This window comes from Thamnophis sirtalis, unplaced genomic scaffold (genome assembly GCF_051295495.1).
Source record: "Thamnophis sirtalis isolate CommonGarterSnake01/CBP01778 unplaced genomic scaffold, rThaSir2_p1.2 scaffold_10, whole genome shotgun sequence".
NCBI lineage: Eukaryota > Metazoa > Chordata > Lepidosauria > Squamata > Natricidae > Thamnophis > Thamnophis sirtalis.
Window position 1 is genome coordinate 21992794 of NW_028261390.1, and position 14015 is coordinate 22006808.

Sequence of the window (14015 nt, forward strand, 5' to 3'; positions counted from 1 at the left end):
AATGTTTCCTGAATCTAAGCAATGGTAAAGGTAAAGGTTCCCCTCATACATATGTGCTAATTGTTCCTAACTCTAGCAGGTGGTGCTCATCTGTGTTTCAAAGCCAAAGAGCCAGCACTGTCCAAAGACGTCTCTGTGGTCATATGGTCAGCATGACTAAATGGCAAAGGCGGACGGAGCACTGTTACCTTCCTACCAAATGTGGTCCCTATTTTTCTACTTGCATTTTTATGTGCTTTCGAACTGCTAGGTTGGCAGAAGATGTGACAAGTAATGGGAGCTCACTCTGTTACATGGTGCTAGGGATTCGAACTGCTGAACTGCAACCTTTCTGATCAACAAGCTCAGCTTCTTAGCCACTGAGCCACCATGTCCCTAATGGTACCAAATAATAAAAGGCAGTCGACTTTTTGTCATTGCTTCTTAATTATTTTGAACTGGTACTGCTTATATAAGTTGATAGTTAGTTTTATAATTTTCAGAAATAACTCATACATGGACAGTCTTTCAGTAATTTCTCATGCATGGACGGTCTTCAGTAAAGATTGTCCATGCACGAAAAAGGACAGGTTGACCTATTCAAGGCTTTCTCCCCACTCTTTATTGATATAGATTAGGCAAAGAAGTTATAGCAACCATGTTAATCTAAACTGACTGGTGCCATTACTATTTTCCAATCTCTGAGCATTGACTCACATCCAAAAGAATAGAAGTTAATTTCTTCTACAATTGCTGAAATAAACCACAGAGCTCCACTCCAAGCATCCCTTTATAATGAGATTAAAACTCTTAGCTTGGGTGCATGAGGGCAATAGTGGTGACATCAAAAAGAATTAATAGAATATGTATTGTCCTTGATAGAGAGAAATTGACATCTTGAAGCAATGTGCTTGGTCTTTAAAACACAGCCAATAATATTTAACACGAATATCTACCCATAAATATACCTGATGTTGACTCCTGTAGCTTCTCTCTCTTCCTCTTTTTCTTCTTTCCCTTTACAAAGTAAGAAAAAGGGTCTTTATTTATAATAAGGAAATAAATAACAAGAAAAGAGATTGTTCAGAATCATGCTGGCACAGTGGTTAGAATGCAGTACTACGGACTAACTCACTCACTCACTCACTCTAGGAGTTCGATTCTGAGTGGCTCGAGGTTGATTCAGTCTTCCACCCTTCTGAAGTCAATAAAATGAGGACCAAAATTGTTGGGGACAATATTTTGGCTCTGTAAACTGCTTAGAGAGGGCTGTAAAACATTATAAAGCAGTTTATAAGTCTAAGCGCTATTGCTATATAAGCAATCCTAAAATATTCTATGTTGTTTCTCTGTTTCCATAATTCCCAAAGATGAATGTTAAATTTTGCCTATATTTCACTGTAGATAAACTATTTTTTGTTTATATTAATTTCCACCATTCTTGTCAGATTGACAAGAAACAGGCAGTCATAGAGTTCACATCAATCTCACCAAAAGTTACTTGCAAACTTCTTTTCAGATGCATTTTTCCCCTTCAATGGAGGACCAGTGTGACAGAAATTCTAGAAAAAGCATTTTTAATGATCAGGAAATATGAGAGAGGAAAAGAATTTGCTTGCTGGGAATTGAAGAATGTATTGTACTATTTATTTAACTTTATGCTACAAGAAATGCTGGATTGCAACATCTGTATCAGCACCCTGGAGTAAGCATGGGCTTTTCCTCATACATGGTAACCCCAGTAAATTTCACCATAACCTCAAAATTCCTCTTCTAATTAAGTTTTGCATAGTAGGTCAAGTTTTATCCATCATTCATAACCAGTATTTAAACTGAAGGGAATTGTGGGAGAGGGGGAGAGGGAATTCATTAAAAATTATAGTATGGCATTTCACTGAAGAAAATATCCTTCACAAGCTATTTGTGAGACATAGAATTGGAACAATGTGTGTATCATGAACGTTTAAGGAGGGGGAAAAGTAATCAAACTCAATATATAGAGTCTAATTTGAGAAGCTGCTAAAAGTATTGCTGAGAAGTCTTAAAGGAGTTTACAACCCCCATGCTAAGAATCAAAATATCTACTAATGCTCTTAATTTCCAATAGCTGGATAGGGTGTTATCCTTTTTTTCCCTTTCCATCTTAGCATAATTCATTAAACCTGAATAAGATTCGCAAAATGGACTGACACATAAACTGCTTTGTTAAATGAATGTAGGTACTAGGCAAAGATGATTCACTGTGCACGGAAGCTCATTGGCTCCTTTATGGAATTTGACTAAGGCAGTAAGTCTATTTATCTGGCATTAACTAGGCACATGAGATTAAGGATATATCCCACTATCGATTGAAATCTTAATGAATGTGTGAGAGACTATATTTTCAAAGTCAGAATTATGGCTGGGATTAGGCACTTCTTTGAATTGTTTATTTAAGAGTTATCAAGGCCCTGTCTTAACCAACTCTCAGATAAATAAGTCTCTGGCTATTGCAAGTATGGATTTTTCTTAAATAACTATTTACAAAGTTAATGGAAGACATATTGTTTAATTGTAATGAAATATTGTTATAATTTGCTGGGTGAAAATCTTATTTTTTTGGGTGGGGGAAGAACTCACAATTTGATAAAGTGCTGCTAACTTGTTTCTTTTTAACAATAACAGCCAAAAGGATTGCTGCTCAACTCAATGAACACTACATTTTTGTTTGCTTTAGGACAACTACACACACACAAATTTCACATGGCCAAGACAAATTCCAAGATAATTCCAGTAGGACATCATTCAAATGACAATCATTGTCATGTGTATTTATTAACCACAGGATAAGCCTATGTCAAAACAGTGATCAGTTTTAGGACATAAATCCCTGTGCCAAGACAGGCAAAACAATTATCTAATACTGAATTGCCATTTTGCATTTGTATTTTTCGCATAGATATAAAGCTGGACCAAAACAAACAAACAAACAAACAAACAAACAAACAAACAAAAAGAACATTTGGAATCCATTTGGACATGTAAAAAAAAGAGAGAGAAATGTATGGACCTCCAACTGAACAAAATGCCAATGCAATGAATGAGCTTTTGTTCCATGGGCAGATTCAGATTGCTGTGTCTTCCTTACAGCAAGATCAAGACAATATGAATGCAAAGCTTACGTAGTTGTCTCTTGCAGACCAGCCAGGATACAGTTGCATGTGTAGCTGCCTTTCTTTCCGAGCGAGTTCGTAATATTTTGCTTGTTCTTCACGCGACAAGGCATGCCACTGCAAGTGAAATGGGGGGAAAAAAGAATAAGCTATCGACGCAGACATCTCTGGATATGAATTCCAATTTATTCTGGGGCATGGAAAAATACAACTCCAGAATGTGTAGAGATTCTCAGTCATCCAGGTCATGGTTGTCCCAAAGGCGCTTTTTCAGGAAGCAACTGGACTTTCTTGTTTCTTCTTTTGAAGATGTTTCGCTTCTCATCCAAGAAGCTTCTTCAGCCCTGACAGGATAGTGGGGAATGGAAGAATTTATATTTCTTGCAGGCAGCTAGCAATCTGCATCCTTGATTTCACTGAGGGCCACGTCAGCATTGCATTTGACCTTGGGAGGCGGGGTGGGGATGGCCTGCTATACATCACTCGTCAGGGGTGCCTGTAGTGGCCTGAGAGCTCTGCCAGCAAAAATGGGCTGTTTCCAGGGTAGCCCTGTGGATCAGATACGGCCCCCGGGCCTTGAGTTTGACACCCCTGTTTTAGAGGGTTATTGAAGATTACAGGAACCAGGAGCACTACTCAAGTGATCCTGTGGGCACAGATAAAACTCCAAGTGCTTCAACGACCCTCTAAAAGGATGCAGATGACCAGCTGTCTGCAAGGAATATAAATCCTTCCATTCCCCACTATCCTGTCAGAGCTGAAGGAGCTTCTTGGATGAGAAGCAAAACATCTTCAAAAGAAAAAACATGAAAGTCCAGTTGCCTCCTGAAAAAATGCACCTTTGGGACAACTCCAGAATGCTTGCATGTTACCAATGGCAATATAAGAAACTTGCACAATGTGCACAACTAATGTCAGGCAGATGTGTTTTTGAGTTTTGAAATATGATGTTTTGTGTGGAAGGACTTTGAGAAAACATGAGAACAGAGGGAGAGCCTGTATGTTTTCCTGCTCCTCTTGCCTTTTCTATAATCGGATGACTTTGATCAGGCAGCCAAAATTTTGCAGCACTATTTGCCAATCATCAGCAGGGCAGGTTCTGCAAAAATTGTTTAGGGTAATATAATAATTCATCATTTGCTTGTGTCTAGATTTCTTGACCTGAGAGTGTGAATATTCAGTATGACAGGGACAGCTGGAATGCATGGAGTTAAATATTGAAACATATCTGACTCCATTTGGGGTGGAGGGACAGCAGATGGTATTGCAACAAGAGAGACAGCTAAGGAATGATAGTCTGAAGCCACAGAAACAAATCCAAAACAAAACTATACAACACAGAAGAGGAAAGGCCGAGCTGTGTGTCTGCTGTTAGGATAAAAACATTGGTGGAAACTTTGAATAAATATGGCTTTCACATGACGATGAATGAAGGTGATGATACCCAATTATATATCTCTTCCGCTGATAAATTAAGCAATGCCATGAATATCTTATCTCAGTGCTTGGAGGCTGTGAGGTCCGGAGGGGAAAAACAGACTTCAGTTGAATCCTGGCAAAATTGAGCAGCTTTAGATTTGGGCCCTGTTGCTTCTCAGGCTATGTCCAGTGGTGGGATTCAAATAATTTAACAACTGGTTCTCTGCCCTAATGATTTCTTCCAACAATCAGTTAACCAAACTGCTCAGAAAGTTAACAACCGGTTCGTCTGAAGTGGTGCAAACTGGCTGAATCCCACCACTGGCTATGTCATCTTTGGATGGAGTGGGGGGTTTCACACTGCTGCAGATTAATGTGGTGCACACTCTGGGAGTCCTTCTGGACTTAGATTGAAGAATAGACAACACTCATGTCTGGGAAGGCTTTCATGTTGTATGTCAGTCACACCCATTTCTGAATTGGGAAGCTCTGCCCACAGGCACTCATACCTTAAATCACTTCCAGATTGGACTACTGCAATATCTTCAATATGGGGCTGCCCTTGAAGAAGTTTCAACTGGTGCATAATGCAACAACATGGGCAATTATGTATTGTTCTCAGAACTTCTGCTCTGTGATCCAAAGGTGCTTTTTTCAAGAGGCAACTGAACTTTCTGGTTTTTCTTTGAGGATGTTTTGCTTCTCATCCAAAAACCAGAGATGAAGAAGCTTCTTGGATGAGAAGTGAAACACCTTCAAAGTAAAACCAGAAAGTCCAGTTGCATCTTGAAAAAAGCACCTTTGGGACAACCATGACCTGGATGACTGAGAACCTCCATAGACATTCTGCTCTGTGAGTTGCACTGGCTGTCAGTTTGCTTCCACCTCCAATTCAAGATGCTGGTTTAAAGCCCTTCATGGCATAGGACTGGGTTATCTAACAACCATCTTTCTCAATTATATTACAGTCCATCCAATTAGATGTGGCAAAGAAGGTATGTTGTTGCTACCATCTGCTAGGGTAATGGGTCCCACAAGGCAAGTCTTCTCTACTATGGTGCCCACCCTATGGAACATTCTCTCCAACTCAGGTCCTCAATTTTAATGTTCCAGAAGTCCCTCAAGGATCCCAGAGAACAGAAGACCTTTTTAAGATGGCTCCACTAGTGTGGTTGATATATTTATTTTTTTCCATGCCTTGTAGTATTGTATATTTTAAATGTTTGCAATATTTATATATTTTATATTGTTTTTTTTATCTCTGGATAGTTTTATTTACATGTTCTATGCCACCCAGAGTCATGAAATGAGCAACTATATAAAGCTAATACCGTGGCACGACAAAACCGCGCTCGTCAAAATAGCGGAGATAAAACCGCGTCGCTAAAGCCGTGATGTCATCATCGCGCGTCATCACCGCCGCGACAACAGCGCGGCGACAGAAGGGCGCTTTAAAACAGCGTGGCAGCAGAAAGCCGATTTAAATTAAGGTAAGGGTTAGGATTAGGGTTAGGTTTAGGGTTAGGTTTAGGGTTAGGTTTAGGGTTAGGTTTAGGGTTAGGTTTAGGGTTAGGTTTAGGGTTAGGTTTAGGGTTAGGTTTAGGGTTAGGTTTAGGGTTAGGTTTAGGGTTAGGTTTAGGGTTAGGTTTAGGGTTAGGTTTAGGGTTAGGTTTAGGGTTAGGTTTAGGGTTAGGTTTAGGGTGCTGAGTGCTTCGGAAGGCGCGGATTTGCCCTCTGCGGTTATGTCATCGCGGTAGGGTCACATTTTTCCTTAGCGCTTCGGACGGCGCGGATTTGCCTCCGCACTTATGTCGGCACGGATAAGGGCTTTGCGGTTTTGTGGTGGAACCAGCTAATACGTAAATAAAGGCAATTGCGATATTTAGGATCAGGGAGATGGTGCCACATGAACCAACTGAATGGAGAGGAAGATCTTTTTCTAACTGCTTTTCACTGATTAATTAGTCATAGCAATGAAATCTTGAAGAGATGCATTTAAGAATCAGTAATAGTAATCAAAAATTTAAATGTATTAGTCTGCTTTTTTTTTTATAACCGTGCAATCCTGAAGCACTCACTGAATGATTTCTGAGCAGCAGCTTAGCAACAACAGAATGTTCTTTAGAAGGTTAATCAAAATCTTCCACCTTGGGGTGTTTTTGGTCACTTTTCCAATCATGTGGATATTTCAGCTACAGGCTGTTATCTTCCTAGTTCCTAATGAAGGCCCTTTAAAGCACCACTTCTTATTGTTGAGCTTAGTGCTTACATTGTTTAAAAACCAAACCCTGTAGTTTCACATTCCAAAAATACTGAACCTGAGGCAATTTTTTTAAGAACAAGTGAACAGCTCTTCTATTGCACATATACACAACCTTCCCTGAACCATAGCAGCCTTCGCCTTTCAAGCAGCAGCCTGATCCAATCGCTGCAGCTGCCCATCAGCTGTTTCACAGCAGGAAATTAGGGTAGAAGCCTGCAGTTTCCAAGAGCTAGGCAGCAGGAAACATGGGAGGGAGCCAAGAAGAGAGATGAAGTGCCAAAGACACACTGCATTACCAAGGAAGGAGAGCTGTTTAAAAATATTAGTAATGGAGGTTTGGGGGGTTTGGGAGAAATCTTATCTTTTAGTCACATAACCCAATTATAATATTCTGAATTATCTGCCATTCAGTCCCTTTTTAGGCCACATTTTAGGCTGTTGCAACCCAACATTTTTGAGGTTATTGATTTTATTTTGCATTTTGTTTTATTGTGGCAAGCCAGCTTCAGTGCTTATAAAGCAGCAAAGCAGGGATATGTGTAATAGCATAACATTTCAATTTTAAAAATTAGCATCACCTAGGCTTTTTAATTCAGTTCTTTACTGTTCTCTGATGGGCAATGCTAAACATGTGCACTACTTAATTAATAGTGTAATCAGTTAGTTTGAAATACATTATTTAGAATGGAATGAGCTTTTAAGATAGCAGAATTTCAATCCTTTATAACGAAACTAAACATCCTGTCCTATTCTTTTCTGAAATAACCCCAGAGAGGCTTCAATAAAGCTTTGGCTAGAGTCCCACAATGCTATTTCTCCTTTCACTACAACACAATTTCAGTTGTTTGCCATCTGCTACTATGTACAAACTATGCTTTTAACAGATCAGTGCAAATATTAGGAGAAGGATATTTGCACTATTATGCCAATAGCCAAATCCTGCAGAGCCAACTGAACTCAGATAGAAATAACTGTAAACTTAAGACTTTTCTGGGATTGCAGGTATTCCATAAGGTAGGGTCAGGCAATTGACAAGGCCATAAATTATGAAGACGTAGCTTGAATGAGAACTCTTTAATATGCTTCCTTGAAGTTTATGTTTAAAACATCTCACTTTTGATACTTGCTAAAATGATGTTGGCTCAAAAAACCATAACATGGTAGGCATAAAATGGGACAATGTGCAAAACTAATTTTAATTTTAAAGTCTCCTTCCAATAGAATTCAATTCTGGACACCCAAATAATTTTCTTGACAATAATGTGGAATTTTGTTTTCTAAATCTGTTTTACTTGATCATTTTTTTAAAAAAAAAATCCAGTATAATTTATTGGAAAAATTCCCTATACCATTCCAACCAAATATTAACCAAGACCGATGCTATCTATCTGAGACAAGTCCAGAGACTTGCTGAAAACAGGCAGAATCTTAAGGAGGCAGAGCCCAAGTTGAAAAGAGAGTTGGAACATATTCTTGTGGCATATTACCCACTAACCAATCAGCACTTTAGGCTACCTCAAATCAAAGTATAACATCTAGATTCATAACCCCAATGCCTATTCATAAAAAGCCCACTCTGTTTATCTTGCGATTTTATAAGTATTAACCTATAAACTAATACCCTATACTATAGAGCAGGGATGTCAAATTCAAGGCCTGCAGGCCGGATTTGGCCGAGGGGGTACTTAGATGTGGCCCACGGGGCTGCTCTGGAAACAGTGAAGGACTGGCCTGGGCTGCCTCTGTCAGTGAAAACAGAGCTCGGGAGTGCTATATGCGGCTCTCCTGAGCTTTGTTTTCATTGGCAGAGGCCATCACAGCCAAAAACGGAGCTTGGGAGCCCATTTTCTCTGGCAGAGTCACAGGTGCCCCCAACAGGAGTGACGTTGAGCTGGCCACAACCAACCTGGTCACGACCACTCTGGCCCCCCAAGGTCAAACACAACCCTGATGCAACCCTCAATGAAATCGAGTTTGACACCCCTGCTATAGAGGATGCAGGAATTATCCTAGGAGACAAAAGTAATCTTTTGTAATGAAGAAAATTATCAAAATGTAGACAAGAGCTTAAGCTAATTCAGTGTTTGGGGAAATAAGTAAGAATTTCTAATCATATGACATGTTTGGGTAACATAATAATCAAACACATAACACATGCTTTGATGGGACCAAGCAATAAACATTATAGTATTCATAGCATAGAGGCTCCTAATCACTCTGACGCCAAGATTAATTTTCTAAGCTAAAGGTTTATGTGCTTGGCAAGCACAGTTCAAGATCTGAAGGAAGTAAAAAGTGTAAGAGTCACAACTTTTAAAAAAACATTTCGGCTACTTTTGGTACACATAATAATATTTTAACATGGTTGAGATTGATTAAACCTATTTCCTCTCCCTGCAAAATCTATGTAAAGCAGAATATTAAGTATGTGGTATTGATGTTGAGAATTGCCTACTGTATCTATAAATCACTTCCCACAGGAAACGGCAGCCTAATCTCATTGTGAAATACAGGTTTTCAGGCCTCTTTTGAAAATAAGCTATTTAATTTGTTATACAACACAAATCTAGCTATCAGTTCCAACAACTTTACACCACAGAGGGACTGAGATGCTGTTTGCTATTGACTTTATATCATGAAACCATCAGACTCTTGCAAGCAAAGAAATCTGGCAAGAATTGCATTTCCCAGATGACTACTGGTTGTAGAAACGAGAACAAAGAGGATGAGGACTGAGTGAAATTAAATACATATGGCAGCTGGGGGGGGGGGGAATCATCATAGATGACAATGACTTTTTTGCATTTATTTAAAGTTATCTGATCCCTTCTTCTAAATTATAACAGCATACAGGTAGTCCTCGATTTACAACCATTCATTGTGACCATTCAAAGTTACAACAACCCTGGAAAATAGTAACCTATTATTCTTTTTCACATTTAAGACGTTTGCAGCATCCTCATGGTCATGTGAACCAAGTATGGGCACATGGCCACTGGCATATATCCAGCGGTGAAATCCTCTGAAGCCTTCTACCGGTTTGGTGAGTCTACTACCGAGTGTGTGCTTTGCGTGTGCATGTGCGCCTGAGGCGCGTCCGTGCTGCGCTAAAAAAGGAAGCCTTTCGAGTCTGCAAAGGTAAATAGAACAGTGAAGGGGAGAGGGAATCTGCTGTGCCACGCGATTTAGCTTAACTAGAAAGCAGGAAATCCAACAATTCTAGCTAATATAAATCGTGTGTCTGAGCTGATCGTCGGAAATACCAGTTTGCCCGAACCAGTTACATTTTTTTACTACTGGTTCGCGGGAACTGGTGTGAACTGGTAGCACTTCACCCCTGCATATATCTCATTTTTAATGTGTGCCGGTGTATTCACAGAAAAAGATGACAATAATGGTTGTCTTGCCTTGCCTTGCCTTGCCTTATCTCATCTATCTTATTATCTTATCTTATTATCCTATCCTATCCCAATCTATAGTTATGAAAGTTGCACTGTCCTTAGCTGGCATGCAAATTTGGAGGAGGAGGAGGAGGAGGAGAAGGAGGAGGAGGAGGAAGAGGAGGAGGAGGAGTGGTGGAAGGCTCCAGCTCAACACAGCAGCCGCAGAAGGAGCAACCAGTTTGGCAGCTAGCAAAGCTGGAACAGAGAGAGCCACAGCTGCATCAGGTTAGCCTGGAGACTTCAGGTAAAGAATAGGAGCAGATGCCTGCAGTTAGAAGGGATGGGGGGTGGGGTAGAGGCCAAACCCACCCACCCATCCAAGGATGCACAGGGTAAAAAGGCAACAGGCACATTGCCAATTGGCCAGGTTACTCTTGAGGAGGCAGCCTCACTCACTGTGAACGTCTGTCCCAGCGTCACCTATTTAATCCCATGCTAAGAGATGAGCTTTGCTGGAAAAATGTGCCTTGTTCCATATTCCTGCTTCCTGTGTGTTTGAATCTTGGGCTGGCTCTTGGGACAGTGTATCATGCTTAGTGAACTGCTTCTGACTGGGAACTCTTGTGCCGCCCAAGTCCCGCTGGGCTTGGTGACTGAATCTGCTCTTTGTTTTGGCTACCTCAGAACTGCTGGGGGTTTGAATAAAGACTTCTCATTCACTGTGGTGTGTGTGAATCAATGGGGCAGCACATTGGGTCAGGGGATCACCATTTGTAACCTTCACTCCTGGCTTCCAACAAGCAGAGTCAATGGAGGAAACCAGATTCACTTAGTGACTGCAGTGATTCCCTTAGCAACAATGGCAAAAAAGTTTGTAAAATGAGGCCCAACTCACTTAACAAGTGTCTGGATTAGCAATGGAAATATTAGGCTGAATTGTGGTTGTAAGTCAAGGACTAGTTGTAGTCAATTTGTGAATAAATAAGGGAGAGAAATCCTAGATAAAGTCTAATCAAAGGTAAAGGTAAAGGTTCCCCTTGCACATATGTACTAGTCGTTCCCGACTCTAGAGGGCGATGCTCATCTCCGTTTCAAGCTGAAGAGCCAGTGCTGTCTGAAGACATCTCCATGGTCATGTGGCCAGCATGACCAAAGGCTGAAGGTGCATGGAACGCTGTTACCTTCCCACCAAAGGTGGTTCTTATTTTTCTTTGCATTTTACATGCTTTCAAACTGCTAGGTTGGCAGAAGCTGGGACAAGTAACAGGAGCTCACTCCGTTACACGGCACTAGGGATTCAAAAAGCCAAACTGCCGACCTTTCTGATCGACAAGCTCAGTGTCTTAGCCACCGAGCAACAATCAGGATAATTGGAACCCAACAACTCTAGAGGAGGCAAACCTAAGACTAATGGAACACAGTGGGTGAGTTAAATACTGTATAGTCTGAACACACAACATGTATATACGCAAAAACAGATTTCCTCATACCCTTCTGCCGAGGATCTGGTTGATGGCTGCACTTTCTTTCAGAGTACATTCTGCTACAACATTCGCTCTCATCTCTTTCATGTATAACATGAAAGCGTTCAGAGGTTTCTTAATGTGAGGTCTTTTGGGCTCTTGTTCTTTCCTCTGTTCATGCTGAGGCTTCCTAAAAGTAACAGGAGGCAAGAGAACATATGGAAGAGTACAATTGATACCATGCTCGTTTTTAAGGGATATTTTATACTGCATTTCAGGTGATCAACAGATATCTCCTCATTTCTTCAGAGCAATAGTTCCTAGGTTATTTCAGTGTTCAGGCATAAAGAGAAAGAAAGGGGAAAGCAAAAAATAACCTCTCATTCCTATCTAGATCAGGAGTCTCCAACCTCGGCAACTTTAAGTGGACTTCAACTCCCAGAATTCCCCAGCCAGCAAGAATTCTGGGAGTTGAAGGCCGCCAGGCATAAAGTTGCTGAGGTTGGAGACCCCTGATCTAGAAGTATTTCCCTCTGTCATTTGTTAAGAAGCCTTAGAGCTTCTTAACAGTGGCACACACAAATATTTCCAGATGTTTTTGAATTTCTCTGGCTATATGTTATGCACACTTCTAGTAGTACATGGCTGTTTAAGAGTAACTTGTGGATAAACTAATAATTAGCAATGCAAGGATCAATAGTCAGAGATGTTGGAGAGTAGAATTTCCTGTAATATGAGAATTAGAACAAAACCCAATATTTTAAAGACAGAGGTGGGCTGCTGTTGATTTGATCCGATTCAGGTGAACCAGTAGTTCTGACCAGTAGCTGCACCTATCCATCCACCCCAGCACTAACCCATCCCATACTGCTTTCCTTTTCTGTCTTTCGGTTCACCCTAGGAGCCATCCAGGAAGAAAGCCATTTTTCTATGTTGCCTTTGTTACATTTGTGTTGGATTTGTGCTGATAAATAAATAAAGGAAGACTAGCATAGATCTATTTCATGCTATTTAGCTCTCATCAGCTAGCCATACCCTTACTGGGAATCGAATATATTTAATTTGTACCTAATTGTGTATTTTAATAAAATGCCTATTTTCCTTGAAATATGATATGTTTAAACTAGACTCCTTTGTTAGACCTGAGGATATAAAATCAGAAAGAGAATCTACAAGTATCGCCTCCATCCAAAGGAAACATATTTGCAATTATTCAAATATTTTTATTTCTCCATGTTAATGTGAGATAGATAAGTTTTGATAATCCATAACCCATTTCACAATGCACATCTAGGTTGGATCATATTACAATCAGAACACCAGAAAGGCTTTCATTTAACTTGATACTAAATGAGTTACCTCAGTGTAAACAGCTCCAATATCCAAGCTCAGGAGAGGGCAATTAATTTTCCTAAGGGGCTACATGAGAAATTGGGATGCTGTGAGGGGCCAAACTAATAGGGCTGGGAAGGTGCCTCAGCACACATCCATGCACATATGTAAATTGGAAAAAAATGTAACAGCTGCCTTCAAAATAAAAGCAATGCAGTTGAATTGTGTACAGGGAGTACACTTATTTAAATTTGATTTCTAATTATTGATTGATCTCACATTGGACAGACAGGGATAGCCAAAGAGCCATATATGGCCAGGGTAAAGGTGGCATTCTGCTGGTTCGCATCAGTTCGGGCAAACTGGTAGTGGTGGCAGCGCTAGGCTCCGCCCACCCACCCTGACATTATCATACACTCTCTGCGCATGTGCAGATGGTTCTGTGCATGCCCAGATGTGAGCACTGCAAGTATGTGGGTGCATGCACTCCCACTACCGAACCAGTAGAGAAGATAAGAGCATTTCATGCCTGGACCAGGGGCTGAAAAATGCCCAGGCCTGTTAAAGTTACAGAAAATACAAGGCTGTATTCATAATTTAGGCACATATTCAACATAAGGATAAGCAGGGGGAAAAGCCATTCATCACAACTATTGCCACATCCACTTGATTCCCAGGGAACGCAGATTAAGGATTGTTAAAAGACTTGGGAAAGTCCTACTCACACGTGCATTAAGTCACTGTCTGTGTGTGGATGTTCTTGTTTGACTTGAGGTGTTACAATTGCAGGATGAGGGATTCCAGTTGTGTGGGGTCCTGGAGGACCTGGGATCATATGATGTGAAAACCTACAAAGGGTGAAAAAGGGCAAGTCTTTTTCAGAATGGTAATTTCAGCGTAGCATTGAACAATTATATGAATCATAAGGAAAGCCTAGGAAGAAATATTTCATGTTGGGCTAGCAGCAAAAATATTAGGATGCCGATATTTGACAGCTAAGATATGGACAGAATAAACAGGATTA

General features: G+C 40.5%; 1 protein-coding gene across 7 annotated transcripts in view; it reads right to left on the minus strand.

The window, feature by feature from the left end:
• Positions 1-14015, minus strand: part of LEF1 (lymphoid enhancer binding factor 1) — a 118675-nt gene that overhangs the window by 25639 nt on the left and 79021 nt on the right. For 5 of the 7 annotated variants that reach the window (XM_087724192.1, XM_087724191.1, XM_087724196.1 and 2 more), the window contains 4 exons: positions 13717-13839; positions 11687-11849; positions 3141-3248; positions 948-996 (listed from right to left, as the gene is read on the minus strand). In XM_087724192.1, coding sequence (XP_087580318.1) covers positions 948-996; positions 3141-3248; positions 11687-11849; positions 13717-13839 — 443 coding nt within the window. The remainder of the gene's footprint in view (positions 1-947; positions 997-3140; positions 3249-11686; positions 11850-13716; positions 13840-14015) is intronic. The other 2 variants (XM_087724194.1, XM_087724195.1) reach the window with 1 other exon arrangement.